The sequence below is a fragment of the Cervus canadensis genome, chromosome 1 (assembly GCF_019320065.1).
Source record: "Cervus canadensis isolate Bull #8, Minnesota chromosome 1, ASM1932006v1, whole genome shotgun sequence".
NCBI classification, from domain to species: Eukaryota; Metazoa; Chordata; class Mammalia; order Artiodactyla; family Cervidae; genus Cervus; species Cervus canadensis.
Genome location: NC_057386.1, coordinates 16,303,439 through 16,330,032, shown reverse-complemented (window position 1 = coordinate 16,330,032; position 26,594 = coordinate 16,303,439). Strand labels below are relative to the sequence as shown.

General features: G+C 34.1%; 1 protein-coding gene across 10 annotated transcripts in view; it reads right to left on the bottom strand.

Moving 5' to 3' along the window:
- Positions 1-1,571: 1,571 nt before the first annotated feature.
- Positions 1,572-26,594, bottom strand: part of CDC27 (cell division cycle 27) — a 51,416-nt gene continuing 26,393 nt past the window's right edge. The window contains exons 5-19 of one of the 10 annotated variants that reach the window (XR_006269025.1): positions 25,803-25,900; positions 24,941-25,095; positions 24,624-24,835; positions 23,550-23,664; positions 21,392-21,525; positions 18,901-19,000; positions 17,752-17,959; positions 17,032-17,204; positions 14,354-14,506; positions 13,216-13,424; positions 10,278-10,395; positions 8,283-8,411; positions 7,020-7,094; positions 5,678-5,853; positions 1,572-4,365 (exon numbers count right to left, since the gene is read on the bottom strand). Coding sequence is in view for 8 of the 10 variants with exons in the window: in XM_043465628.1 (XP_043321563.1) it covers positions 4,280-4,365; positions 5,678-5,834; positions 7,020-7,094; positions 8,283-8,411; positions 10,278-10,395; positions 13,216-13,424; positions 14,354-14,506; positions 17,032-17,204; positions 17,752-17,959; positions 18,901-19,000; positions 21,392-21,525; positions 23,550-23,664; positions 24,624-24,835; positions 24,941-25,095; positions 25,803-25,900 (2,122 nt within the window). In the remaining 2 variants the exon portion in view is untranslated. The remainder of the gene's footprint in view (positions 4,366-5,677; positions 5,854-7,019; positions 7,095-8,282; positions 8,412-10,277; positions 10,396-13,215; positions 13,425-14,353; positions 14,507-17,031; positions 17,205-17,751; positions 17,960-18,900; positions 19,001-21,391; positions 21,526-23,549; positions 23,665-24,623; positions 24,836-24,940; positions 25,096-25,802; positions 25,901-26,594) is intronic. The other 9 variants (XR_006269024.1, XM_043465628.1, XM_043465635.1 and 6 more) reach the window with 9 other exon arrangements.

Genomic DNA, 26,594 nt, shown 5'->3' with positions numbered 1-26,594 from the left:
CTCCATTGCTTACTCATTTCTTATTCTAATTCCAGTGAAGCATTATGTGTTTGGATTTTCTTCTCAAATACAGCTTTTAGCCCCAAACTGAAAATTCCATCTTCAGGGTATTGAATAAAAAGAATGCTTGTGTTAGGGGAAACTGATAATTAAGAATGGAAAGAAAATTGAGGATTTAAAATTTTCTACTTTAAAGCAAATTCTAGTCACTCAAGAAAGGGACACTGCTTTCAATTTCAGTCTAAGAAGTACAGAGACAGGATATACATATATCAAAGCCTGATCAAAGGATTAAACATTTAACAGATCTTAATCTATGGTTAGTAATAAAGTTACCTCTGTAAAACCGGAACTTCTATGATACTCAATTTCAAAATGCTAGGGAGGACACTTGACAATTAACATTAGACATGATCTCAAACTGCCAGAGAAGTCCAAAACTAAATGTTCTGAAGATACACTAATGTCAAGTGTCCAGCTCTGCCACTGAATAGCTGAGAGTCATTTTCTTTTGTAAAATCGAGTAGCACTTACCGTATAGGGTTGAGGACTGAAAATATTGTACACAAGGCAAGTAAAACAGGACACACAACAAGAACTTACTAAACACAGCTGTTTAGCAAAGTTTGCATTTCTGAACCTTCACGAAACCGTTAATTACAGGCTAAACAAACCAAAGAATATGTCCTACTTAGACTTCTAGTTATCCCTGTCCTACTGACAGCAAATGACCAGTCCTAGGGACAGTTACGGTCTGAGTCATCCCCTAATATGCCCAGCACACCTCACTTTATGTCTTTTTCCCTACCGCAACCCCTTCTTCAAGTCTGAGCAAAACCCTTCAGCCCTCTACAAGATATCAAGCTAAAGTAAAATTTGCTCTCTATATTCTACTTCTTTCAGATCTTGGTACTTAAAATGGATTCTAATTAGAAAAGAGCTTTGTGTCCCTTTTAAAGGAATTTCAGAAACCACACGATTGAGAAATAAGCAGTTGACTTGCAAAATAGCAGCTGCTGGCAAGGGGCTTTTGTAGTTCGGGAAAAATACATTCTAAAGTTACCAATTTTTGTCACGATATTTATTTTGAAATTCCAAATAATACTAAAAAAAGGGTATGAGTTTTAAAATAAATAAATATATATTTTAGATGACAGTGTAGGTAAAAAAATAGAGAAGCATTGCTCTAGACTTCTGTGGAACATAAAACTATAATCTTTCACTATTTTGCTGTGCTTCGCTATCAAAATACAGATGGCACAGCTCTGATATCGCTTTAATGACTTGATTATGAATTGCTTTCAAAAGTAATTTATTTGGATTTTCCATATCCTTTAATGAATTGCAAATATATTAACAGAAAAGACTTTACCCCCCCCAAGACTGTACAATTTCTGAAATAAGTCAGGAAAAGCAAAAAAAGAAGACACAAAATTACATTGTTTCAATGCATATATAACACACACATCACACCCACACTTGCATTTTCCCAGGTTTTCACAAAGAAAACAGGTCACCATATTTCTCTTGAAGGCCCATACTATACTCTGGCTAAACAGAGACTTGCAAACTTTTTTCTTCAAAAAGAGCATTTTTAATAGACTAAATACTGGTTATCACTGAGTTTTTGTTTAAGGTACAACAGCAGCATGGTTCAAATATTACTTGCAGTTCTTGGAAAAAAATAAAAACTTTAAAGTAATGAAATACAGAAAAAGTAGGACCACCTTTCATTATTTTGAGTACCATTGTTCTCTTGAAAAAATATTTCCAACCTTCTAAAATCCCAGAGTTAAGAACCATTTCCAAGGGGGAAAAATATCCAATGCCACAACATAACTTCTGAACAAGAGTGTGTGTGTGTGTATACACACGTGTGAAAGGCTTAAAGAGAAAAAATGATGTTGAAGTACTTAGTATTTCTGATTTCCTTCAAAATACTTCTGAAATTTGAAGCAAACATTTTGCTTGATTAAAATGCGTATCTTCTTCTGGTTATTTGATTCCCATACTACGCAAAAAAGAAAGAAGAGAAAGCCAGAAACAGTAAGTAGGGAGGAAATGCTTCCAACAGCTAAATGACTTTGAAAGTAGAGGTGTGAGGAAAATGCAATCAGATCAATCCTGGGCTGATTATCGATCAACCAACCATCTCCATGCTGTGCCTTCCACAACTATCCTTTTATTCTTGGTCTCAAAATTAGTACCAGAAAGACTTACTTCTGGCACAGGACATAAATTCCTACTACACAACATAACTAATTATACATCAGCAAATTGTTTTCTGAGCATAGCTTTCTCCAAGCTTTGTAACAAAGAGCTCAGATCAAAGCTTTCTATGAAACTCTATATTTGATACTGTTATACAGCTGGCTTATGATTTGCCAATTAAAAAAAATAAAAGAATATAAAATTAAATATTACAGAACTAATTGATAATAAAATGGAATATTTGTTAGAATTCAAGTGCTAGCCTTGGGGAGTCCTTAATGATATTCATTTACTCCCAATCTTTCCTTTTTCTCTTTTTTTTTTTTTTAGTCCTTTTTCTTATAAATTATTTTTTTAGGCAGCACATAAACAGATTTAGGTAGGAAATTTTGTTAAATACCTCTCTGGCACCCCAATACCCAACCTAACACTCTGACTTGAATTAGTTTATAATGCAATTTAATCCGTATTCAAATAAGCAGATTAATAGTAAACGATAGAAAATTACTGAGACTACGGGCTAAAATTTCTCCACATCTTCTGTAATCCACCTTATTTTCACAGCTTGACTAACAAAATACAGGTAACCAGTAGATTAAGTTTGTCCTTCATCAAATAATCCACAACAATAACTGTAGGCCTGTCATTTGTAAGAAACTATAAATTTGTTATATTCTGACATTGGCACTTAATAAAATGTTAACAACTAAAGTTTCTCTAAAAATTTCAAACATTACAATAAAGGAGATACACAATTTAAAACTTTAAATCAGTTACTGTGAAATTCCAATAATTCCCATTTTATTATGCATAATTAGATCTTTAAAATTGTGGTCATTCCCCAAAGACATCAATCTATATTATGATAAACTCAAGAGAGAACTTGTCTCCTTCATAAGAGTAGGTGGTTTTTTGTTTTTATTTTTGCAGCTAAACATTTCTAATATTCTAAACCCAATCACTCCCAGTACATGTTTTGGTGACTCACACTACTGGAAATAATCTGAAGCAGAGAGCAGAAAAGAATGGAAATGACCTCACCAAAGGTAACCACACTTTCTTGCACCTTGCTTAAACACTTAAGGAAAGTCAAAGGGATACCTGTCTTGAACAAATATAAATTCAAGGTTATGGTAGGATTCTGATTGTATTAAGGCTTTCACTATCATGATCTCTTAAAGTCTTTCCATTTAGTGTTCTCATTTTGATTCTTCTGGTAAACTTATATTGTTATTAAGAGCCTTGTTTTGGCTTTTCAGTGGGCAACCCCTCTATCATCTCTGAATGTTAAAGGTGATCCCACAGAGCTCAAAGAGAAGAGGAAAAATGTTAAGGACCAATTTTAAAGTTTGTAATACCAAGATAACAATGATCAACACTTTGAGGCAAGATGAATAAATTAAAATTCTTGGTTAGACATTATTCTTGCCAAGAATAAGTGTACACTGTATGGAGGGATATTGATTCCTACATATGAGTCCCTGTATGCTCATTATATTTGTTTATGGGAGACACTGAAGTTTAAGGTAATTTACATTCCTTGGCAATCAGGTTACTCTGTTATAGGCAATGTCTTTTATTGTTCCATCTGGCACTTGCTAACACCATTCTTGAAGAACCTAGAAATGAAGGTCAGTCACTTTGTTTATCAGGAACAGAACCAAGTAAAAACAAATTTTTGGAAAAACGACCAAGAGATTCTGGTTCATCACTATTTTCCATATCTAATGGTTCCTTCAGGATAAAACATAACTCTTCCTTCCATGATAGCTTTCCAACAAAGGGAGATTAAAGAAAAAAAAAAAGAAAGAAAGAAAAAGAAAGTTTCCCACCCTATCCCCTCTAAACTGTCATTCATACTGGTGAAAGAGCCAGTCTTGTTAGCAGCTAAATATTGCACTGCCTTTCATTCTGTGTACAGTCAGGGTCCAATGAAAGTGGCACACTCAGGATATAAGTGATGGATGATGACATTGCTGGCTCAAGAGTGAAGACTCAGTATATGGAAGGACAAGAAACAGGTCAGCACAAGTCACACATCCAGTTGCAAAGGTCTGATTTCCAGAAGTTAAAATTCATCACTTTCAGCTGCATGAAGCTGTGTGTCATCCGCATCGGTCATGCTGCTCTCCTGGGATTCATCTGTTCCGACTTCAAAAATAAAAAAAGTCTACAGTAAGGTATCTGAAAAATATTTTTTTTATTTCATGAAAATAAGTAAAGAAAACTATTATATTCAGAGAGATAAGACCTTAAACAAAAGCCCTTAAAAATCCTGATATCCAAAAAAAAAAAAAAAATCCTGATATCCTTCAATAAAATGCAATTCAAGTTCCTTATTTTATAGCATGTCTAAAAGTATTTTATTGCATTTAACCATTAAGAGTTTTAACTACTAAAACTGCCTCTCCCTCATTTCTTATTCCCTAACCTAAGAATTGGGCTTTCCAGGTGGCGCTAGTGGTAAAGAACCAGCCTGCCAATGCAGGAGACTTAAGAGATGTGGCTTTGATCTCTGGGTCGGGAAGATCCCCTGGAGGAGGGCACAGCAACCCACTCCAGTATTCTCACCTGGAGGATCCCACAGACAGGGGAGCCTCGCGGGCTACAGTCCAGAGGGTCGCAAAGAGTTGGACACACTGAAGCAACTTAGCACGCACCCAACCTAAGAATTAGAACTATTCTCTAAGACATTAAAAAAGACTGACATTCCACCCAACTGTTGACTTCACTTTATATATATATATATTTATATATATATATTATATATAATATAAATTATATATATTATATATATATTTATAAATATATATATAAAATATATTTCTGGAACAAAGGCATCTTAATTTATCTCATCAGAGGTCTCTCAATTCATATTTATCTGCCTTTTAATTAACTGATGTATAGCTGACTTACAATATTATATTAGTTTCAGATGTGCAATATTTAGATTCTACATATGTGAGAGTTACACAGAATCTGAACAGCCACTACTACAGATCTGTCAATACTTTAAAATGTGCACAAATTTATTATTCATTCACTTAGCACTTAAAAAATGTTTTCAACATAGTCACACCTATCATCTTTTCTCCCCCTACCACATTCCTAGGAAGCAGATAAGCATGGCATTAGTTACATAGATTGAAGTTCAGGTAAAAATCAGCAATGGATTTGTCAAAATCACACAGCAAACTAGATTCAGAACTGAAACTAGTTACCTGGCTCCATATGCACACTGTTGTTACATTACCCTGTTCAATTTCCCTAAAATTTCATTTGGTATAAAAATCTACTGTGTTTAGAAATAAAATTCTTATGCAAAAGGCAGCTTTCTGAATATTCAAAAAATTTTCCACTTTATTCTGTGCCATAAAGAAGTATCTGTTTCCTCTGATATGGTGTTTCACTAGCTTTCTGGTTTGAATAATCACATATAGACCTAAGTCATATGGATGATACTCACTAATCTGTTCTTCTTGGGTTATTGGCTCCTCATCATCTGGAAGGTAGCGTTTATCAATTGCCTCTTTAATCTGGTTATTGGCTCCTTTAGGATCTAAATCCATAGCCCAAGAGAAATTCATCAGGGCCAGGTGCGTTTGACCTAACTTCTTGTAAACCTAAAAATAAACAGCAGCACTACATTTTTCATTAAGTTGTAAGCTTCATCTATAAAATCCTAAACATTTTAAACTTAAATTAGGTTCCTGATTGATGTGTTATAAGTTCATTCTGAAGAGTAGGACATTTTCATCCTATAGAAGAATTCATACCAACTTTCGAGTTCCTTTTAATATATTCAGGTACTATTTTCAGAATTCCTTGCCTGTATCTCTCAGGTAGTGAGCTTCCAACACATCTCACTCTGTCTGGAACAATGACAGTGGACTATAAATTGCTTGATTAGTACTCATTTACACTGATTTTAAATGGAGTTATAACAACTCTCCCCCGATGGCTCAGTGGTAAAGAATCCACCTGCAATGTAGAAGTCACAGGAGACACGGGTTCGATCCCTGGGTCGGGAAGATTCCCCTGGAGGAGGAAATGGCAACCCACTCCAGTATTCTTGTCTGAAAAATCCCATGGACAGAGAAGCCTGGCTAGCTACAGTCCAAAGGTCACAAAGAGTCAGACACAACTGAGCGTGTGGTAAGCATACATACAAAGCAACTCTCACCACTGTCCTTCATCCTCAGTTACTTTAACCAATTGGCTTCTGGGGACCCAGTGTGTAAAGTCCTGACTAGCCTTGCCTCTACTGGAGAAGGAAATGGCGACCCACTCCAGTATTCTTGCCTGGAGAATCCCAGGGACGGGGGAGCCTGGTGGGCTGCCGTCTATGGGGTCGCACAGAGTCGGACACGACTGAAGTGACTTAGCAGTAGCAGCAGCAGTCTTGCTTCAGAAATTCTGCAAGCCATTTTTTTGAACTAAGACAACACTGTGGTATTATTTTTCTTCTTTTGGGAGACGTTTGAGTATTTTATTGATAACTGGAAACTAAGGGCTTTCCTTGAGGTAGTCTCAATTATGAACTCAATATCAGTCACTGGGCTGCAAGTGCTGATACACTGCCAAACTACAGAAAGATGACGGGGTGTGCGCTCCTGCTTCCTCATTAGGGTATCTATCACCTTCTTACCTGTTAATAAAAACTAAATCCATGATTTATTTCCAGAGTATATAGTTCAGAAATCTAGCTGAATTTGCTCAATAGATGGTGCACAATAAAACATTATATTTATTTTTCAAAAGTTAGTATCTGTTATGATAGAGTTTAGAACCAGGGCCCCAATCTTTACCTTTCCTATTAAGAAGTAAACGAGGGATTCTTTGGGAACAATTTGTTTCAATTCTTCAAGTTCTTGTAAAGCAGACTGAAAAAAGCAAAGAAAAACACACTAGCAAAATTTTTACAGTTCTGACTAAGCAAGTGATTTTATTTAATTTCCCAAATCATCTTAACTAAACCTTATTAGATCTTAATCAAAGTACTACCTTGCTTCATTAATCCTTGTGAAAATGCAAGAAAAATACTTATTACAACAAGAAGAAATGGCAGGAATTCACTCAAATTCACTGAAAACATACACAATTCTTTTTTTTTTTTTTAAGACCTCCAAAAATTATGCAGACCCCTCCTATAATTCTCCTCCGAGCCCAACCACCCGAGCCCCAAGTGTGAAACAAAGGACTCGGGTGTGTGCACGGGGGAGAATGACCCTAATTCTACATACACAATTCTTAACACAGTTCGATTCATTTCGGAGGCAAGACATTGCAGAAGCAGTCAGTAACTTTTCTTATGCCCCCTTTCTAACTTACACCTAAATCATGTATCAAAGTAAGGCTGATAATCTGGCTGAGCCCCAAGCTGGTACTCAAAAATGACTATAACCATCTTGGCCTGGACAATGGGTCAGATTAGAACATGGGTTTCTTGAAGCAATATAGGCTTGATTTACATGGCATTCCTGGTAGGTGAGGTGGCTTATGCCTTTAAGATTAACAAATAAAATCCTTCAACTGAAGAACCTGACCACATATCAGATTAAATAAAAACTTTTAAAATTTTTGTACAATGAAGCAAAAACAGGAAAACAAATGCTGAATTATAATTATAGTACATTTCAAAGAGCAAGTTAAAAATTGTTAATGTTTATTAGATTTAAAGGACATTGTAAAAGGCAGAACAGTAAGATTAGACATCCACTTCTTCATAAATCAGAGTAAGACTCCATGGGGTCACAAAGAGTTGGACACGACTGAGTGATTAACTCTCCCTCTAGGGGAGTACTAGATGGTAAGCTATTCAAAGGCAGGAAATATGGTTGCTTCATTTGCCACTATATTCCTGGTGTCTGACCCATCCTTCCTGTGAGTATTTCATGAAGAAATATAGGCAAAAAAAGAAATAGCTTTTAAAAATGGGGAAATAAACTATTTAAGATAAAAATTCATGTATAAATAACTTTTATTTAAAAAGTGGCAAAGCTTAAATAGTACTATGCTGAAGACTGTTAAGATACATATGTATTTTATATATATATATATATATATCTTACCTTATATTTTTCATTTGCAAATAAAACTGAGGCTCTGTGAAATTTGCATAGAGGGTTCTTAGGATCAATAACAATGGCTTTGTTTAGGGTATCCAAAGCCTTCTCAGATTTTTTCAGTGCATGCTGAACCTATAAGAAATAAAGATCCTATTAATGTTTCCTTTTGATATTTATGAGGAAAGGTAAAAACCAAATAGTATGACTCATAAACAACACAGCTCCCAATTCACCATTACTCTCCATAATGATAATCAAGATTCTATCTTTAGAGTAGATATTTGGTTACCTTTAAGCCTAAAAGACAAGAAAAACCTTAGTCTTTCTTCACAAGAAAATCTGTACTATTTTGTTAGATAATACATTTAACAGATTTACTGTGGTCCTCTAAATATTAGACTTCTCAAAATTTTTCAAGAACCCCTAGGGGTTTTGGCTCTGAAACTTACCAATCTTGTTTTACTCAGAACAATTACACTTTTACCTATTTTAGGAATTTGCTTTAAAAATAAATCTTCTGCTTTACATATCTGAAAACCATTGATCTGCAATTCTGGGTAGTAAGTAATTTATTTCAAATAACTTAAAAAAAAAAAAAGCAAACCCAACCAAGTCTTATTAGTTATTCATGTGTACTCACATTGCTATGTTCATTCTTAGATGAATTATATATTAAAAATAAATTTCAACAGGCTCAGAGACAGAAAACAAACTGACGGTTACAAAAGGGGAAAGGGGGGTGAAGGAGGAATAAATTAGGAATTTAGGATTAACAGATACAGACAATTATATACAAAATACATGAACAATAAGGACCTACTATATAGCACAGGGAACTTATTCAATATCTCATAATAATCTATAATGGGAAAGAAATCTGAAAATGAATATATATGTATATATAACTGAATCACCTTGCTGAAACTCTGAAACTAACACAACACTGTAAATCAACATACTCAAAAAGACAAAAAACAAAAACAGGGAAACTGTAGCAGAGAAGTAACCTTTCCAGTTCTTAGAACCCACAGATTACACAATGCTTGACTATGGCCTTTAAGAAAGCCTGCTTTAAAAATGTTCAACTTCACTAAAAGGTAGTAAGAGATACTTAAGTTTGGTTTAAGTAAAGTGACGGAAAAAAAATCTTTGACGTATTTTCCCTATATTTTTTGTACAGAATCTAACTGTAAAAGTTACAATGTCAATTCTTAAGAAAATCATTATAAAGAGCTAGAATTCTGCCCCCAAAATGAAAAGCGAAATTCCAAACTCATATAATTTTCCTTATACTGTATGCTTGTTCCCACAAAAGTCAAACTTGCAAAGACAAAGAAAAGAGGGAGGAAAAGAGGGAGAGGGGAGAAAGGTGAAAGGACAAGAACAAGAACTTAAAAAATGTTCCAAAAAAAAAAAAAAGTTCCAAGCTTTCAGAGAAATTAGTAAATAAGATTTTAAAAAAACAAACATACGAAAACAAAACAAACATACCCATTCTCTTATCCTATCAAAGTACAACTTATTATCACATACAGTAAAAAAATATATAAACATAAAATTGACCATTCTCACCACTTTATAAGAATTTTAATTAGTTCTGACATATCTATACCACTCAGAGGCTAAAATACAGGCAATCATTTGCCTTAAATTATTAATTACTTAATTTAGGAGCTAAATATTAACATGGAAAACTGCTTTCAAAAATATCAAGTATCTCATATGAGTGTTATAATAACCCTATGAGCTAGGCAAGATGGTATTATTTGTCATTCACAAAATAGAAGCTCAGAGAAATTAAGTAACTTGCCCAAGCAATGAGGGTACTCCAGTGATTTCTCTTTATGCCAAGCAAAAAGGTGATATTTTTGGCTGTAAAAGAATCCAGGATATTGTTTCAAGAATAACAATAACAAAAAACCCCAATTTTCATTACAGCAATTAAGCCAATAACATTCCAAAAGGGATTAACTGAACAATACTTAGAAAGCTACTTACTACTCCAATGTGGCAAAGTAAAACTGAACTTTGAGGGTTGATGTCAAGTGCTTTCTGGAAATGCATTTCTGCAAGGCTGAATTTTTCTTGCTTGTAATAAATCATTCCTAAACCATACCTGAAAGTTTAAAATAAAATACAATTTTAAGGATGTGAAATGCTAATTTAGTTTAACTAATAAAGGGATATGTATGGAATGTGGCATTTTAATAAACCAGTAGAAAAATACTGATGGTCTTAGGGTAGGCAAAATCTGTCATGATAAAAAACTGCCCAAGTGTTTTAGACAAGTCACTTTTGTAAGTAAAAACAATCCAGTCAATCAATCAATCAAATAAAACTATAATAACTAGAAAAAAAGAAACCACATCCTTAGATCTACCACTACAATCTAGATTTAATAGCTAATTTTTACTGAGCGATTATCATGTGTCTGCCGATAATTAAATTCTTTGTTTGATTTACTTTATTTAATCCTAGATGGAACCAAGGAGATAGGTACTGTTATCAATCACATTTTAAAATAAAGAAACTAAAGCTTAGAGAAGTTAAATAACTTGCTCAAAGTTATACAGCTAATAAGGGTGGGTAAAGAATCAGCCTGCAATACAGGAGCTGCAAGAGACCTAGGGTTGATCCCTGGGTTAGAAAGATCCCCCAGAGGAGGAAATGGCAATCCACTCTAGTATTTTTGTCTGGAAAACTCATGGACAGAGGAGCCTGGTGGGCTACATACAGTCCACGGGGTAGTGAAGAGTCAGACATGACTCAGTGACTAAACACACACACAAGGATTCTATTCAGATCCTCCCTTGATGATTCTAGACCCTAAACTCCCCTATTATTTGTCCAAATGCATATATATTTTATACTATGATTAAAGTACGCATAGTTCTTCCCCTTCCCCCACTCACGGTATCAAAAATATGCTCCTATAGCTTTCAAAACTTATAGACTTCAAAATTATAATTTTTAAAGGCTTCACATAGACATCAAAATTAACACATTTTAAAGACTATGCAATAGTATATTAAGTTGATACACAGGTATGTTTCCTGAATTTTCAAAACATCAAATATATTGTGACCGATTTACATTAAGGATCCCTCTGGGTGAAACTAGATAATAATGAAGGGGAATAATCAACAAATGATTAAGAAAAAAGCACAACAGTATACTGTTTATTATTATAATTGTGTTAGAGGTCAAGAAAAGGTATGAAAAGTTCTGCGCTAATAATGGTGAAAATGGAGATAACTAAAGAAAGACTACTCACCTTGGAGTTGGAAAAATAAATTTGCTTAGTTTAGTTAAATACTTACTGTTACCTGAGTAACTCAATATTGAAAGTCTTTCCAGTAAAAGCTTGCTAGTCTGAATATACCTCCTTTTCTCTAATTGCAACAATTATTTTGTTAAGGTAAATTTTGTTAAGAATGCAACTACTGAAATATGGCAGAACAGATAACTACACGTTTAAGAAACAACTCAAGTCCTATTAAGAACTGAGCTCTGATGGATGAAACTGGAGCCCATTATACAGAGTGAAGTAAGCCAGAAAGATAAAGAACATTACAGCATACTAACACATATATATGGAATTTAGAAAGATGGTAATGATAACCCTATATGCAAAACAGAAAAAGAGACACAGATGTACAGAACAGACTTTTGGACTCTGTGGTAGAAGGTGAGGGTGGGATGTTTCGAGAGAACAGCATCGAAACATGTATATTATCTATAGTGAAACAGATCACCAGCCTAGGTTGGATGCATGAGACAAGTGCTCGGGCCTGGTGCACTGGGAAGACCCAGAGGAATAGGGTAGAGAGGGAGGTGGAAGGGGGGATCGGGATGGGGAATACATGTAAATCCATGGCTGATTCATGTCAATGTATGACAAAACCCACTACAATATTATAAAGTAATTAGCCTCCAACTAATAAAAAAAAAAAAAAAAAAAAAAAAGAAAGCTGCGGTACATATACACAATGGAATATTACTCAGCCATTAAAAAGAATTCATTTGAATCAGTTCTAATGAGATGGATGAAACTGGAGCCCATTATACAGAGTGAAGTAAGCCAGAAAGATAAACACCAATACAGTAAAAAATAAATAAATAAAAAAGAACTGAGCTCTGAAAATATCACAGAGAACTTTATGTGAATGTTGGCAAGCTTGACTGTTTAATTTGGTCAGCAGAAGCTAGTACTCATCAGGCCATCTTTCAGGCAATGTAACAACTTAGAAATGAGATAAAATTCATTAAAGAACACATATACAAATTAAAAAATATATTTCAGTAATCTAGTGCTTCAGATTTAGAAACTGCTATAATGACTAATCCAATCATTAATAGATTAACCTTCCTATTCATCTACTTACTCACAAGTATAAAAAAGTAAAACAGGTATAACCTAATCTGGAACATTCTTGATAAATTTAATAAACTAGAACTAATACTTAATAAATCTGCCAAAGAGCAACAACTAATGGATAGTTTTCTGTTTATTTTCTATCTTCCAAAAGGTAGCAGAAATTACCTATTGGATAACAGAAAAGAAGAATTACACTGTTATTATAATTATGATAGAGAAAATTACACTGTTCTTCTCCACAGTCCCAACCATTCTCTATTTTCATCACCATTTTAGTGCTCTAACAAAAAGTAACAAATCAAAGTAACAATACCAGATATTAATACTTGCAAAAGTTTAGTAGGAGAAAAAGTAGAAACTTCAATATAAGCATCTGGAATTCTATTGGCATTAGTTAAGAGTTTGTTAAAGGTATAAATTTCACATAAAAAATCACTTAGGTTAGAAGCTACCAACCAGTATGTACCATTCTTCAAATTCATGACAACAAAGAAATAATCTCACAAGAAAAATTACTGGGTACCAGCCCCATTAATAAGACATTGTCTTTGCACTTACCATGCATTATAATGTCTAGGATTGACTCTGATAGCATTTCGAAAACAAGCTAATGCTTTGTCTAATTCTTCAGTTAACACAAACTCGTGCCCTAATAGAGTATAGGCATAAGCATAATTTGGATCAACCTGGATAGCTCTCTGGAAGAATTTAATTGCAATATCATGTTCCCGCTGCAAACTGAAACAGTTCCCTGCAGCACACCAGGCCTTTAAAAAAAAAAAAAAAAAGGAAACAAAAATCAAATGCATAATTAAAATTTTGACTTATTTTTTCTAACAAAAGCAATCTATGACTAAAATGAAGACTCAGATCTTACGTAGAACAGAAAGACAACAACTGAAGAGCTTTAATATAGTCAATCCTCATTATTCAAGGATTCCATATTCGCAAATCTACTTTCTAAAATTAACTTGTAAAACCAAAATCAATACTTGCATGCTTTGGTGATCATTGGTGGACCCACGTGTGATGTGTGTGTGTATATTTCTCCTAGGAGTAACGGTTCAGTATTTGTCAATTTAGTGTCCATGGACACTATAGACGTAACTACCAGGAATAATGAGAACTGACTCTTAAATTCTAAGCTTAAATATGTTAAAAAAGGACCACTAAATATTCTTGAGATGCAAGGAAATAAAACCCTTATAGGACTGAAACATGTAAATAAACTGCTTATGCCTTAAAATGACAGTTAAAATTATTATTTTAATTTAAAATGAGCACTTTAAAAATCTCTATTTCTGTTTAATGAACTGTACTCTTGATGACAACAGCAAGTATAACCAAATCTTGATTAATCCTGAATGAAATATATGCTTTAAGATTTTTCTATTTGTGAATCTGTACCATATACTCTAGGATTTCTCCTTCTGAGTCTCGGCCTATAGAGAAGAATGCCAAAATAAGCGTGGGTGAAACTAAATTAATGATTTGGGTCATTCTCATTTGGTAAAGACAATAAAAAAATAGTTGCAGGGATTTCCCTGGTGATCCAGTGGTTAGGACTCCTCACTGTTACTGTCGAGGGCCTGGGTCCAATCCCTGGTTGGGGAACTAAAATCCCACAAGCCACAATGATGCAGCAAAAAAAAAGAAAAGAAAAAAGAACATGAACTAACTGCTTCAGTTAATTTACCTCTGGTGAATTTTTATCCATATCTGTTAAGTCTTTTGAAAGAACTGAAAGAGCAACATCCTTTTGAAGATGCCAAAGTGTTGTAGAGTAGATCTCCATGCCTTCGACTCTGTAATTTTCAATTCTCCTAACTTCTGAGAATATTCTTTCAGCCTGAAATACAAAAATTAATAAGAGGAAAACAAGTTGATACAATTTATATATATACTGGGAGAGTGCTGGGCACACTGTTCTCATAGGACCTAAATGCTGCCTTATTTTACACGTGAATTTTACGTGAATTAGCACCAACACATGGCCAAACTGAGTAACCTTCTATGGTAGGTCAAATATTGACACAATCATATTCATACTTAACCCAGTTTTTATACACAAGTTATGGAAGCAACATAAATTCTGGGGGCGGGGGGGTGGGGATTGTTTCCACCAAAAAGAAAGAAGAAAGATCTAGACAAATTTAAAAAGAAGTCAATTATTTTATCTTAAAAAACACTATTCCAAGTTTTTATAACAGCTTTATAGAATAACTCTCTGGCAAGGTGAGAGATGAGTGACCTCTGCAATAGAAAACCTACTTCTGTACATTTATTAAGAGGTAAAGTTGACTAGTTGAGGGGAAAAATAGGCGTGGGTGGCTGCCACCCCTATGGCACCCTCAGCCCTGCGCGCTCATCAGCGTCGCATCTGCTGGAAGCACAGGCCCTGCCTCATCCACACCCCTGTTCTTCTGCAGTGCCCTGACTTCAGGGCCCCTCCTCAGCCACCGGGTCACAGTCCTCCCCTTACCACACTCACAGCTTCCAGACTCTGCTTCTCGCCCCGGAAGTTGGAGACTTTGGGCTCCATGAAACCAGTTAGCTTCCCAGTTTACCAATTCGTTAACAATTCTGAAAGTCAAACTTAGTTTTGAATAAGGAATATCAGGTCTATTTTTAATGAAATGAAGATGACAAGGAAATAGCATTCATAAAACTAGAAAAATAGGAATGCTTAGATATGGCCGTAAGAATAGGAATTTTTATGATATGGCCATACATCATCTAGAATTAGCTTAGATTTGCGACTCCTCTGAAATTCCTTAAAAGTTATACAGATAAGTTTTTCATTTTTTCAAACACACATTGGTTACAAGAAAACAGACCTAACCACCTGTCAAATACAGGTTTTAGAAACCTGGTTTAAAATTTTTCAGAATCTATTGTTTCCTCTGAAAAATGATTATGACACAGACAAAAAGGAAAATTGGAACAAAACAAAAAATTAAGTTGAAACAAAGATTTCCTTTAAATTTCTGGGTCTACATCTGGTCTATGATTAGGGGTAATGAGAAATTCATGTTAAGAACCCATGAAACAAATAATTTTGAAAAGGCTTGCCAAACCCCACTTCTACCTAGGTACCAATTAAAAAAAAAAACTATCCAGCAATGAAAAAGGCTGTCTATAACTCTTTTTTCTTTATTACTCAAAATTATAAGAATAGGTATCTTCTGGATTTATTCTTCACCTGGAAGAATACTACACCCCTAGAGCTCTGCATGGCTCTTTAAAGCAGCAAAAATCTTTCTCTGAGCATGTTTTTTTAAAAAAATAGCACCATACCCCACTGTTCCCCAATCTCCTTACCACGCTTCATTTTTCCTTCATATGACTTATTGCTACGTGTCCTTGTACATTTATTGGCTTATAATTTCTCTTACTAGAAAAGGGGCTTCCCAGGTTGCACTAGTGGTGAAGAACCTACTTGCCAATGCAGCAGATTTAAGAGACATGGGTTCGATCCCTGGATCAGAGAGATCCCCTGGAGGAGAGCATGGCAACCCACTCCAGTATTCTTGCCTGGAGAATCCCATGGACAGAGGAGCCTGGTGGGCTACAGTTCATGGGGTTGCGAAGAGTCAGACAGGACTGAAGCAACTTAGCACATGCACACTCGCCAGTAGGCTCTAGGAAGGCAAGCAGTCATCTGTCTGGCTATGCACAATGTACTACAGTGTGGAACAGAGTCTGGGGTATAACACGCACTCAAACACATGCTGAATGTAAAAAGGGCAAACAAGTGATCTTATTATCAACTTTAAATAATTTATATCAGGTTTCTTAAAGCTTTTTCTAATTTAAGTTTAGAGGTGGGGGAGGAAGTGCTTTGAAAGAAGAACTGGGGAGTAAATTAGAATTTTCCTTGGCTTTAGGTTAATCATCCTCTCCTTTCCTGATTTAAACAGATAACTTAAGCAACAAATATAATTAAAATTAAAATGATAAAACCTTACAATAAGAACATTATATCCTCAATTACTTACAACTTTCTTCATTGTATTAATTTTATAAAACATACTAAGTGCCAAAAATTCATCCCAGTAAGCTCTCTATATAGTATAAAAATTTTTATTATAAACATCTATTACATGGTAAATACATATTTTCAGATCCAAGTAAGTAGAGTACAAATGCCCCATGTAAGAATGACCAGTTCTCTACAAATCTATCTCAAGTAATCCCAAAGAATTCAAATTACCCTTAACACAAGAAAGAACTGCACTGATAAGTTATTAATATTGACAAAATAAAGACATTATATAATAAATATTGACCCTTTAGATCTAGCCTTCTCAAACATAATTTTAATTAAATTTAAATTATCTCTAGAAAGGCATATGTAACTTTTAAAATACTTACTTGCATGTACTCTGAAAGTTCGAAATAGGCCCTTCCAATTTGGCACAGCACCCAACCAGTATTGTAGTGGTGAGAAGGTAGGTGGCTCAAGATATTAATAGCTTCTTTGCAGTTGTATGAACACAAAGCTAAATAACCTTTCCCCATTTCACGAAGAAGGCTCATCAAACCTTCTGGGAGAAAATAATGTAGTAAACAAAGGAAAAAAAAACACAATAAAGCTGCCTGGTTTTCTAGGAAGGCTAATTAAAAAATATTTCATTAAACATTCCAACACTGGGCTTCCCTGGTGGCCCACTGGAAAAGAATCTGCCTGCCAATTCAGGAGACACAGGTTCAATATCTGGTCCAGGAAGATCCCACATGCCGCAGAGCGACTAAGCCTGTGCACCACAACTACGGAACCTGAGCTCTGGAGCCTGGGAGCTGCACCAGACGAGCCCACAGACCCAGAGCCTGTGCTCCTAACAAGAGATGCCACAGCAATGAGAAGCCCGTGCACCACAACTAGAGCAGTCCCTGAGAAAAAGCCCACACAGCAGCAACGAAGACCCAGCACAGCCACAACTAAAAATGAATGAACAATAAAATGAATAAAAAAGAAAAAAAATTCCAACATCTACGCAGAAAAAAATGTTTCTTTAATGAACATAAATAAACTTACTTAAAACAAGTGAATAAAATAAAATATAAAGAAGATTTTAAGCTTTCAAAACAGACCTGCTGCTGCTTTCTGTAGATTAAATGCCTGGATCTGAGGTGTAATTGTAGAGATTTTTCCTTCTGAAATGATTGAAGAATCTAATTTTGTGATTTCCAGGCTATCATTTATGTTAGGTTGAGTTATTCCTCCTTTATTAGTTTTACTTTTTGTTTTTCTATTTGGGATTTTAGGTGGAAACTTCATTTTTAATTTTTTGCTATTCTCCTGTAACAAGAAGGAAAATTCCATACTTGTTATACTCATGTATTTTAAACATCTATCTAACCCTTTTTCTCAAGTATTAGATATAAAATAAACATATGGTTTTGACTGATCTGTATTTTTCTCAGAAGAAATTTTATAAAAACAAAAGTCTTCAAAGTCACTTAATTTGAAACGCAACAATTCTGAAAATAAATCATATTAACTAACTAGTATTTAAGGTACATTAGCTTTAAGCGTTTCTCTTTATTCAAAGTATATCACTTTCATTTATTAATTAAAAATAAGAAAGTAAGGAGATACAACAACTACCTAATTGTCTCAGAGCACTGAAATCTGTAAGGTTTCTGCTGATCTATATATGTCACAATTAAAGACTGTCCATAATATTTGTTAATGGATAAAGAAAATTTACCCAAGGTATAAAACTCTCCAGTTGTCTAAAGACATGTGCAAAGAAAACAAAAAATTTTCATTTACTCTTCCCACAATCTTTCCCAATGGAAACATATGACATAACCACAGTATACCATCAAATCCAAGAAACTGGAATTAGTGCAATACTAGCAACTAAAACTATAGATCTTACTTGGATTTCATCAGTTTTCACATGGACCTTTTAAAAAATTTCTGTGTGTCCAGTTCTGTGAAAATGTTACATTTATGGATTTATTTAGTCAACTACCACAATAAAGATTCAGGGCTATTCTACCACTACAAAAAGAAATTCCTTTGTGCTATGCTATTGAAGTCACATCTTCCCCTCAGTCCTAACTCCTAGTAACTATTGATCTCCTCTCCATCTCTGTAATTTTGTAATTTTAACATTAAAAAAATTTTACATAGTCTTCTAATCTATTCATTAGAGAATGAGTCATCGATGAACAGAAATTTCAGAGGAGGAAGTATTAAATAAATGTGACATACAGAAATTTTTAAATTACCTTGGTTGTAGAGCTGTCACTAGTAAAAAGTCGTGAACTTCTTCGAGGCAGTGCATTTGGGGGAGATGTGATAGTGGGGCTCAATACCTGAGGTGTTGTACTAAAAAAATTATAAAAGTAGACATTTTAAAAAACCTCAGTTTATGATTAACTATTATTTCAAGTATATTAAAAATATGCATTCAACATGTTTGCATTCTAAAATTGATGAGATCAACCCTTTCCTCACCCCCCTATGAAAACTCATTTAAGGAACTATTCTTGTTACCATAAAATGATATAAATTATAGCATAGATCTTCACTCTATTTGAAATTGCTAATTTGAACATAAAACAATCCACATAAAAGTTCTGGGTCATTAAATAGTAAACACCTATAAACCAATTATCTTTAGTCCTTATTTGGAACTATAGCAAGTTAAAGAAAAAGAAAGCTGGACATAGTCTAAATGTGGGATATTTGCTAAATAAATATTACTAGAACAATTGATACCTGAGAAGTTATTACCCTGTAAGTTCAAACAGCCACATCAAGGGATTATTCTGCAGAATGAGAGAGGGGGACATGGACAGTAAAAGTATTTGAAGAAATAATGGCCAAAAATTAGCTAAATTTGATGAAAACTATTAACTAACAGATCCAAAGAGCTTAATGAATTTGAAGCCCAAGAAAGGAGAAAACACACTAGAGCATAATCAAATGGATTAATATCAATAATAAAGAAAAAATCTTAACAAGTCAAAGAAAAGAGACAGATTACACACACAGAAACAAAAATAAGGATGGTAAGAGGTTTATCAGAAACAATCCAAGCAAGAAGACAGTAGAGCAATATAGAGAAAAAAACCTGTCAATCAGAATTCCATACCATGAAAATATCAATCAGAAGTAAAAACAAAGGTGAAATTAAAACTTTCTTTTGAACATACAAAGGCTGAAAGAATTCATTCCAACAGACCTAGACTACAGGAAATGTTAATCACTCTGTAGAAGTAAAATATATGACAATAGCATAGAGACTGAGAAGATGAGTAGGAAAATATACATTACAAGGTTTATACTCTTAAGTGACAGGGTACCGGATTACTTAAAGATAGACTTTGATAAGTTAAAATATGTGATATAAACCCTAAAACAACCTCTAAAATGACAAGATAAAGAGTAATTGTTAATAAAGCAATGCTATGGGTTGAACAGTCTTTCAAAGGAATATGATGAAGTCCTAACCTCCAGTACTGTTAATGTGAACTTTTTGAGAAATAGGGTCTTTGCGGATGTAATTAAGTTAAGATGATGTCATCAGGGTAAGCGCTAATTCAATATGACAGATGTCCTAATAAGAAAAAGGAAATTTGAATACAGAGGCACACAGGGAAGACAGCTACGTGGAGGCAGAGGGAAATACTGAGTTACCTACTACAAATTAAAGAATGCCTGGGGCAACCAGAAGCTGGAAGAGATAAGGATCCTCCCCTAGTGACTTCAGAGGAAGTATGGCCCTAGCAATACCTTGATTTCAGATAGAACTGTGAGTGAATAAATTTCTGTTGTTTTAAGCCACCCAGCTTGTGGTACTTTACTAGGGCAACTGTTAGAAACTAAAATAGGCAATAAAGAAGGTATAGTGGTGCACATCAACTCTACAACAACTAAGAAAAGAAGATAAAACGGAATTAGTAATACAAGGAAGACAAAATTAATGTAATTCATGTGTATTACAGTTAGTATATTTGTTTAAATACAATGCATAATTCAGTAAATTATGTTTATATATTCTTGAAGACTAACATATATTTGGCCTATTAATGTGCTCTGCAGGAGGCTCAGGCTCCTCATCACTGAGCCCTAGGCAATCATAGCCACCTACCTGAGAGCTGGCACTCATAATGAGATTTACCACCCAGGCATTTTAGAAATATTGAAGCCTTTTATATAGTCAAGGTATATGCACACGTGTACCTATTTTAAGACTTATGGTACATGTTCACTATTTGAGGAGGTAAAGTTGTAGCTATATATTAGCTATAATTTATTTCTGAGGCCTTGAATAGGAAGAGAAATCCTATTTAACACCATTCCTGTGTGGAAATGGATTCATCATTTGAAGATTTATTGGAAGAGTCATACTATGATATACTTATAGAAATGCATAATAGGGGAAGGGGAGAATAATCTATTTGTACTTGACCAGTGGAGAAGGTTACATTAAAAAAAAATTATTTTGGAGGTGTGCTAAGAATATCTAGTTTAAACAAACTCACGAGGCAATTAGAATAAAAAGGTACTTTAGCTAACTCTTGTCTTGATTTGCATTGTAATACTCAAAAATTAAATTTGCTTTTTCATAAGTTGGAAATTTCAAATCTAACATATTCAAAATTTACAACAGTCATTCTAGAATTCTTGGAACAGTCAAAACCTGCCTAAACTGAAGAACTGTTTCGCAACAAGAAACGCTAAACAGCATCAAACAACGAGACCAGTAAATACCTCGTTTGCGGGCCAGAGCTTTGTGTCTGTGCAACAAGAACTGGAGTTACCTCTCGACTGTTTCCACTCTGCGAGAAGACAGACTTTGTTCCAGCTTGGCCGATTCTGGCAACAGACTGTAAAACACAAAAAGTCTAAAGTTTGTGAATTATAAATTGCATTCTGAATGGTAAAAGACATTATGATGTACCCATCTACATTTCCCCAATACAAGATTTCATATTATATACTGCCTGTCATCTGAAAACACAAACTATTAATGTCATTAGTGATGTCATTTTAGGTTAATTAATTATTGTTTTATTAGAATGAACATCATCCTATTTCCTCATATTAAGCTCAGTATTTTTACCCTTATACTATCCTTTTATCTTTCGACTTTAGTTATCAAGGAAAGGCTTAAGATTTCTAGAAGCCATTTATTATGTAACTTTCCCAGTTGGGGCTAAGTGCTAAAAAATTTTAAGACAACTACTATTCTCAAGATTTATGATCTAACTTAGTATTCATAAAAAATAATACAGTAAGATTTTATATCCCTTCTTTGGCACTTAATAAAGACAGTCTTAGAGTAATTCAGATTAGTAGATTAAAAAAAAAATCACTGGGTTATTTTCCAAATTCTAAGAATACTGTACTGAATTAGTATTTCTCTTTGATGTGTTCAATCTTCTGAACTGTGCTTGCCCCTTCTCTCTTCTCTAATTTATCACCTTATTTCTATTTATTTTCATCACTTAACTCTTTTATACAGTGATCTCTGTGTCAGTGGATACTGAAAAAAACATTTTACTACCAAATAAATTTCTCCCAAAATTAGTTACTGTGATAGTCACTGTATATAATTCTGAAATTGCACATTATAAATAATTACTAATAATTACTTTCTCACCATATATAAAAGCCTTATTTTGGCCTTCTCAACATTTAACATCATTGATCATACCCACCCACCTCGCCCTTCTGAAACTTTGTATAATTTCTAAAATATTTAGTATAGTATCTTGATTATTTGTTCTATCACTTCATTTGTTGGCCCCTCTTTCTTCTTCCACTGTTTTAAATTAAGTTACTTAGCAATTCTCTCTTTCTCTAGGAAAGCATGGTCATTTTAACCCTTTAATTATTATATCTATCACTTGGTCGTATTCTTTCCTCTATAACTATCCACTGAATATTTTCACCTATTTTCTGGTCCTTCCTTATTTAACAAAGAACTATCTGCTGAACTCACTACTTGGTTTGATATTTTTAGGTGATCCTGCAGGCAGATCTGGAAGTGTAGCTTTTCCAGGAATGTCTTGTAATAGAGTAAAGAACAGAGGCAGAAAGAAGAGGCTCAGACTGGGCAGTGAAATCGCATGCGGGTTCACTGCCTAACTTGTCCTTAATCACTCTGACTCATGGTTTTGGTCTACTTCCCCTGGCATGCTAACCACTGTCCTACTATGCCTTCTTCTAACGGTAATAAACTAATTTCCACATATATATGTCACTCTCATAATAATACAACAGCAGGTAGTTGCCAACTTTTAAAAAATCCAGTTTAAAACACAATCCCCATATTAAATACTTTTAGTCCACGTTTACCACTCTTGGGAGTTCCTATTATCACTTATTAAGAAGCTATCATATAAAAAAACTTTGCTAAAGTTCAGGAGTAAAGAGTAAAAACAAAACAAGAAGAAACATGTTTCTCTGAGGGTAAAAGGGCTATCTCAGTCATTCGCATACCAGTATGACTCATTTAGCTTTCATTTCTTAAATATCCATTACGCACAACAACAGGCATTTACATATATAACCTAATTTAATTCTCACATAAGATACCCTGCACCACAGATATGTTTAAAACAAATACACTGGTGGGGACAAGCAAAAACCATGGCAGGTATAATTTCCATTATTTACTTTCAAAGTGATCATCTTAATTTTGTTTTTTAAAAAAAGGAACTTAAAAGTAAAAATCTGAATATGCTTAATTAGCTATATGCTGAAATAAACTACACTTGTGAGTTACAAACTTACGTGGTCAAAAGATCAACCGGCTTTGTGTCTTTTACTATAACCAGGAGGCTATGATAATGATGACCTTCTTTTACATTTAGATAACTTCTCTAAGGCAACAGCAATTCACTGTATTTTACACGGAAAATACCTTTTTTGAAGGGGCTCCGGTGGGTGGCACGTCAATTACAGAAGATGTATTAGTGTAGTTTTGTAAATAGGATCCATCTCCAGGACTTGGGGTTTCTAATGGCAAAATCCCAAAACTGAGAAGAGGTTGAAATCAAGGTGTCAAAAAGTCATCAAGGCATATATAAAGCAGCAGTATACTTAAATTAGAAGGTCTAAAAGGAAGAGAATGGCAAATCAGTCTTGGGGGCATTGAGGATCTAAGGGGCAGATTAAAAATAAGCTGTGAATATAGACTATTCCACCCACCAAAACTAAAATTAAAAAAAAAAAAAATCAAATAAGGAACTAAACTGAGCAGTAACTATGAATCTCAGGAGATTTATTAGAAATAAAGAAGAGTAGCTTTGTAAAAGCTAAGATCCAAATTATCAAATTAGTTCAAATTCTTGGAATTTATGTGATTCAGACACTATTACAGAGAAAATGTCCTTAGAGACCAACGAAGGCATCTGTGGAATCAATGAGTTTTGTAATCTCATGGTCATACTATTTAAGTAATTCCCTGGCCCTGGTACCCAATTCACAGTCTGTTCTAGCATATAATTTTTTATTTTGATTCTTTTGGAAATGCATCCTCTGGCCTAGGTTTAAGTATTTATACACACAAATATTTCTAAAAATTTTCACAAAACATTTCATATATAGATGTCAATCCTTTCCCATTTTGGAATATAGCACTTTAACCATTGCTATCACTGATTATAAGATCCCAACATTTTAAGAGGTTCATTGCTATTCACTGATGCATAGTCATAAACAGAGTATCTTTTAATGCATACAACAGCTTAATAAGGAATGCTTACGTTTAAAAATTATCTCCAACACTTAATATGAAATTCTTATCACAGACATTGTATTTCTACTACTTCATCTTCTGAAAATGGAATAGACTCATTACTGACTTATTAAATATCTCTATTTCCATAATGATTTAGAAGTTGCTGTTCATATTAATTTATGTTACTAATATAGGAATTATTCTAAGATCATTTAATATTACAGCACATTTTAAAGTATCTTTTATTTGTCTTACCTTGGGGTTAATGGGCTAAGAGCAGCTGGTCCTCCTAATAAACTTCGACCAGTTTTTGGTTTATTTTGAACCTGTTTAGATAATATGGAAGTTCCTGTTCCAAGAGGGACAGTATCTGGTGAAATTACAGCCGAATCAATATAAGACACTGAAGAATCTGTATTCAATGAGTACTTTGAATTGGAAGATTCTAAATTCAGTCTGTTTAATTCCTGAAACAGAAAATTTCTACCATGTCATTTACAATACATTATTTAGCTCAGATCACTGTTTTTCATTTTCACAATATTTTTAACACTAGTGTATAATACACTTACAATTGTGTCCTGGGGTGTTTCTGTAAGAACTGTCTCAGGCTGTCTGTGAGATAAACTATGATTAGATACTAGTGTTGTGCAAGAGTTGGGCAGACAGCTGCTAAAGTTCTGTAAAGATGTTAATTTAAATGTTTGGTCAGGATCTGGCTTTTCACCTGTGAAGGGGGAAAAAAAACATTTGCTTCTGAGGAAATGAAGGTTAAATTAAAAAAAAAATGCATAAGCATTTTTAAAGTTCTATTTCAGTGAATCAGATTTATCTCCCAAAAACTCATCCATCAGTGTACTGAGAGTGTACACCAAAGATAAAGCTGTACATTTAGGAAATAAATTAAACCACAATGAAACTGACTTTAAATATAATAAATCACAGGAAAGTACAGGTTTCTGTGTTTTAAAGCAGAAAGCAACTAGACCTCATTTGCTCAAGGTAAGGAATGAGGGTGGAGAGGTGAAACCTTCTAGAAATCAACGTAAAATTTTAAGCACTTACATGTATATTGACACAACATTTTAAAATGATCCTTCATGCCTCCTAGAGCATATATACTGTGACAACTCCCCACCCCATATTATCCAGGTCTCTGGGTATTCTATTAATTTCTTTTCTTATCCAGAATGCTATTTTGGCTAACTTTATACTCACAACACAACTCATTCCTTGAGGACACAAGAAAGGCCACATTATTCCTGAAACATGATTCTACCTTACTTCCTGTTCTCAAGTTTAAAAGCCTTTAGCTTTGAAAAATATTTGTCTTGTGGATATATAATTTGTATCACTTTGCAAAAATTAAGCAAGGGGAAAAAAAAGCGAAGAAGAAATGGGAGAACCCTCCCCTAACCACCTCTACAAACTTACCTATTTCACATAATGATTCAAAGGGGGACCAGAGGAAAGGATTTAAACTAAGGCTCTTTTGGTAACACTCTGATCCTTTGGCAAGCCGATCTGTCTTGCTGTAAAGACAAACAAATTGATCAGACAAGCTATAAAACCTAAAACATCTATTACAAAGAAAATTTGTTATAGAAAATTAGGTAAATCTTATGTAAGTTCTGTGCATTCTCTTCTAAATTCTTCCTTAAATGATCAATTTCTCCTTCTTACCATCCTCCAATCTCTATTATTTAGGGTATTTCAAGTCAAACGTCAGGTGAAAGCAAATAGAACATGAATTGAAAGCCATGTTAACAAAACAAACAAGCTATCATTGCTTTCTTAGATACTATAATTGCTTTTCATTTCCTTTTGGACATTATAGTTAATGAGGAGATATGGGAAACACGCAAATATTTCAGTCTTATTCTTGATTTTAAGTATAAATCCCAGTGGTAATTTTGAAAGTGACTTAAGTGCTTTAAATATAGCATATTTAAATGAGAAGATATTTTAACAAAGTAGAGGTGGCAGCTCTTAACAAAAAGGAAAATTCATGTTTCTTTCTTAACTGGTTATATAAAGGCTTACATTAAAAACATGGACAACATTCTTAGGACCCTTTATACTTGAAACAATCTAGAAATTATTAGAACAGCATTGTGGCCTCCCTAGCTTTTAAATGGGAGAGAAGATGAGGTTGAGGGTTAGTAAGACTTGTAGAGCTTTCAGGTTAAAAAATACTACTGATCTTGTTTAAGACTGAAATTCCTC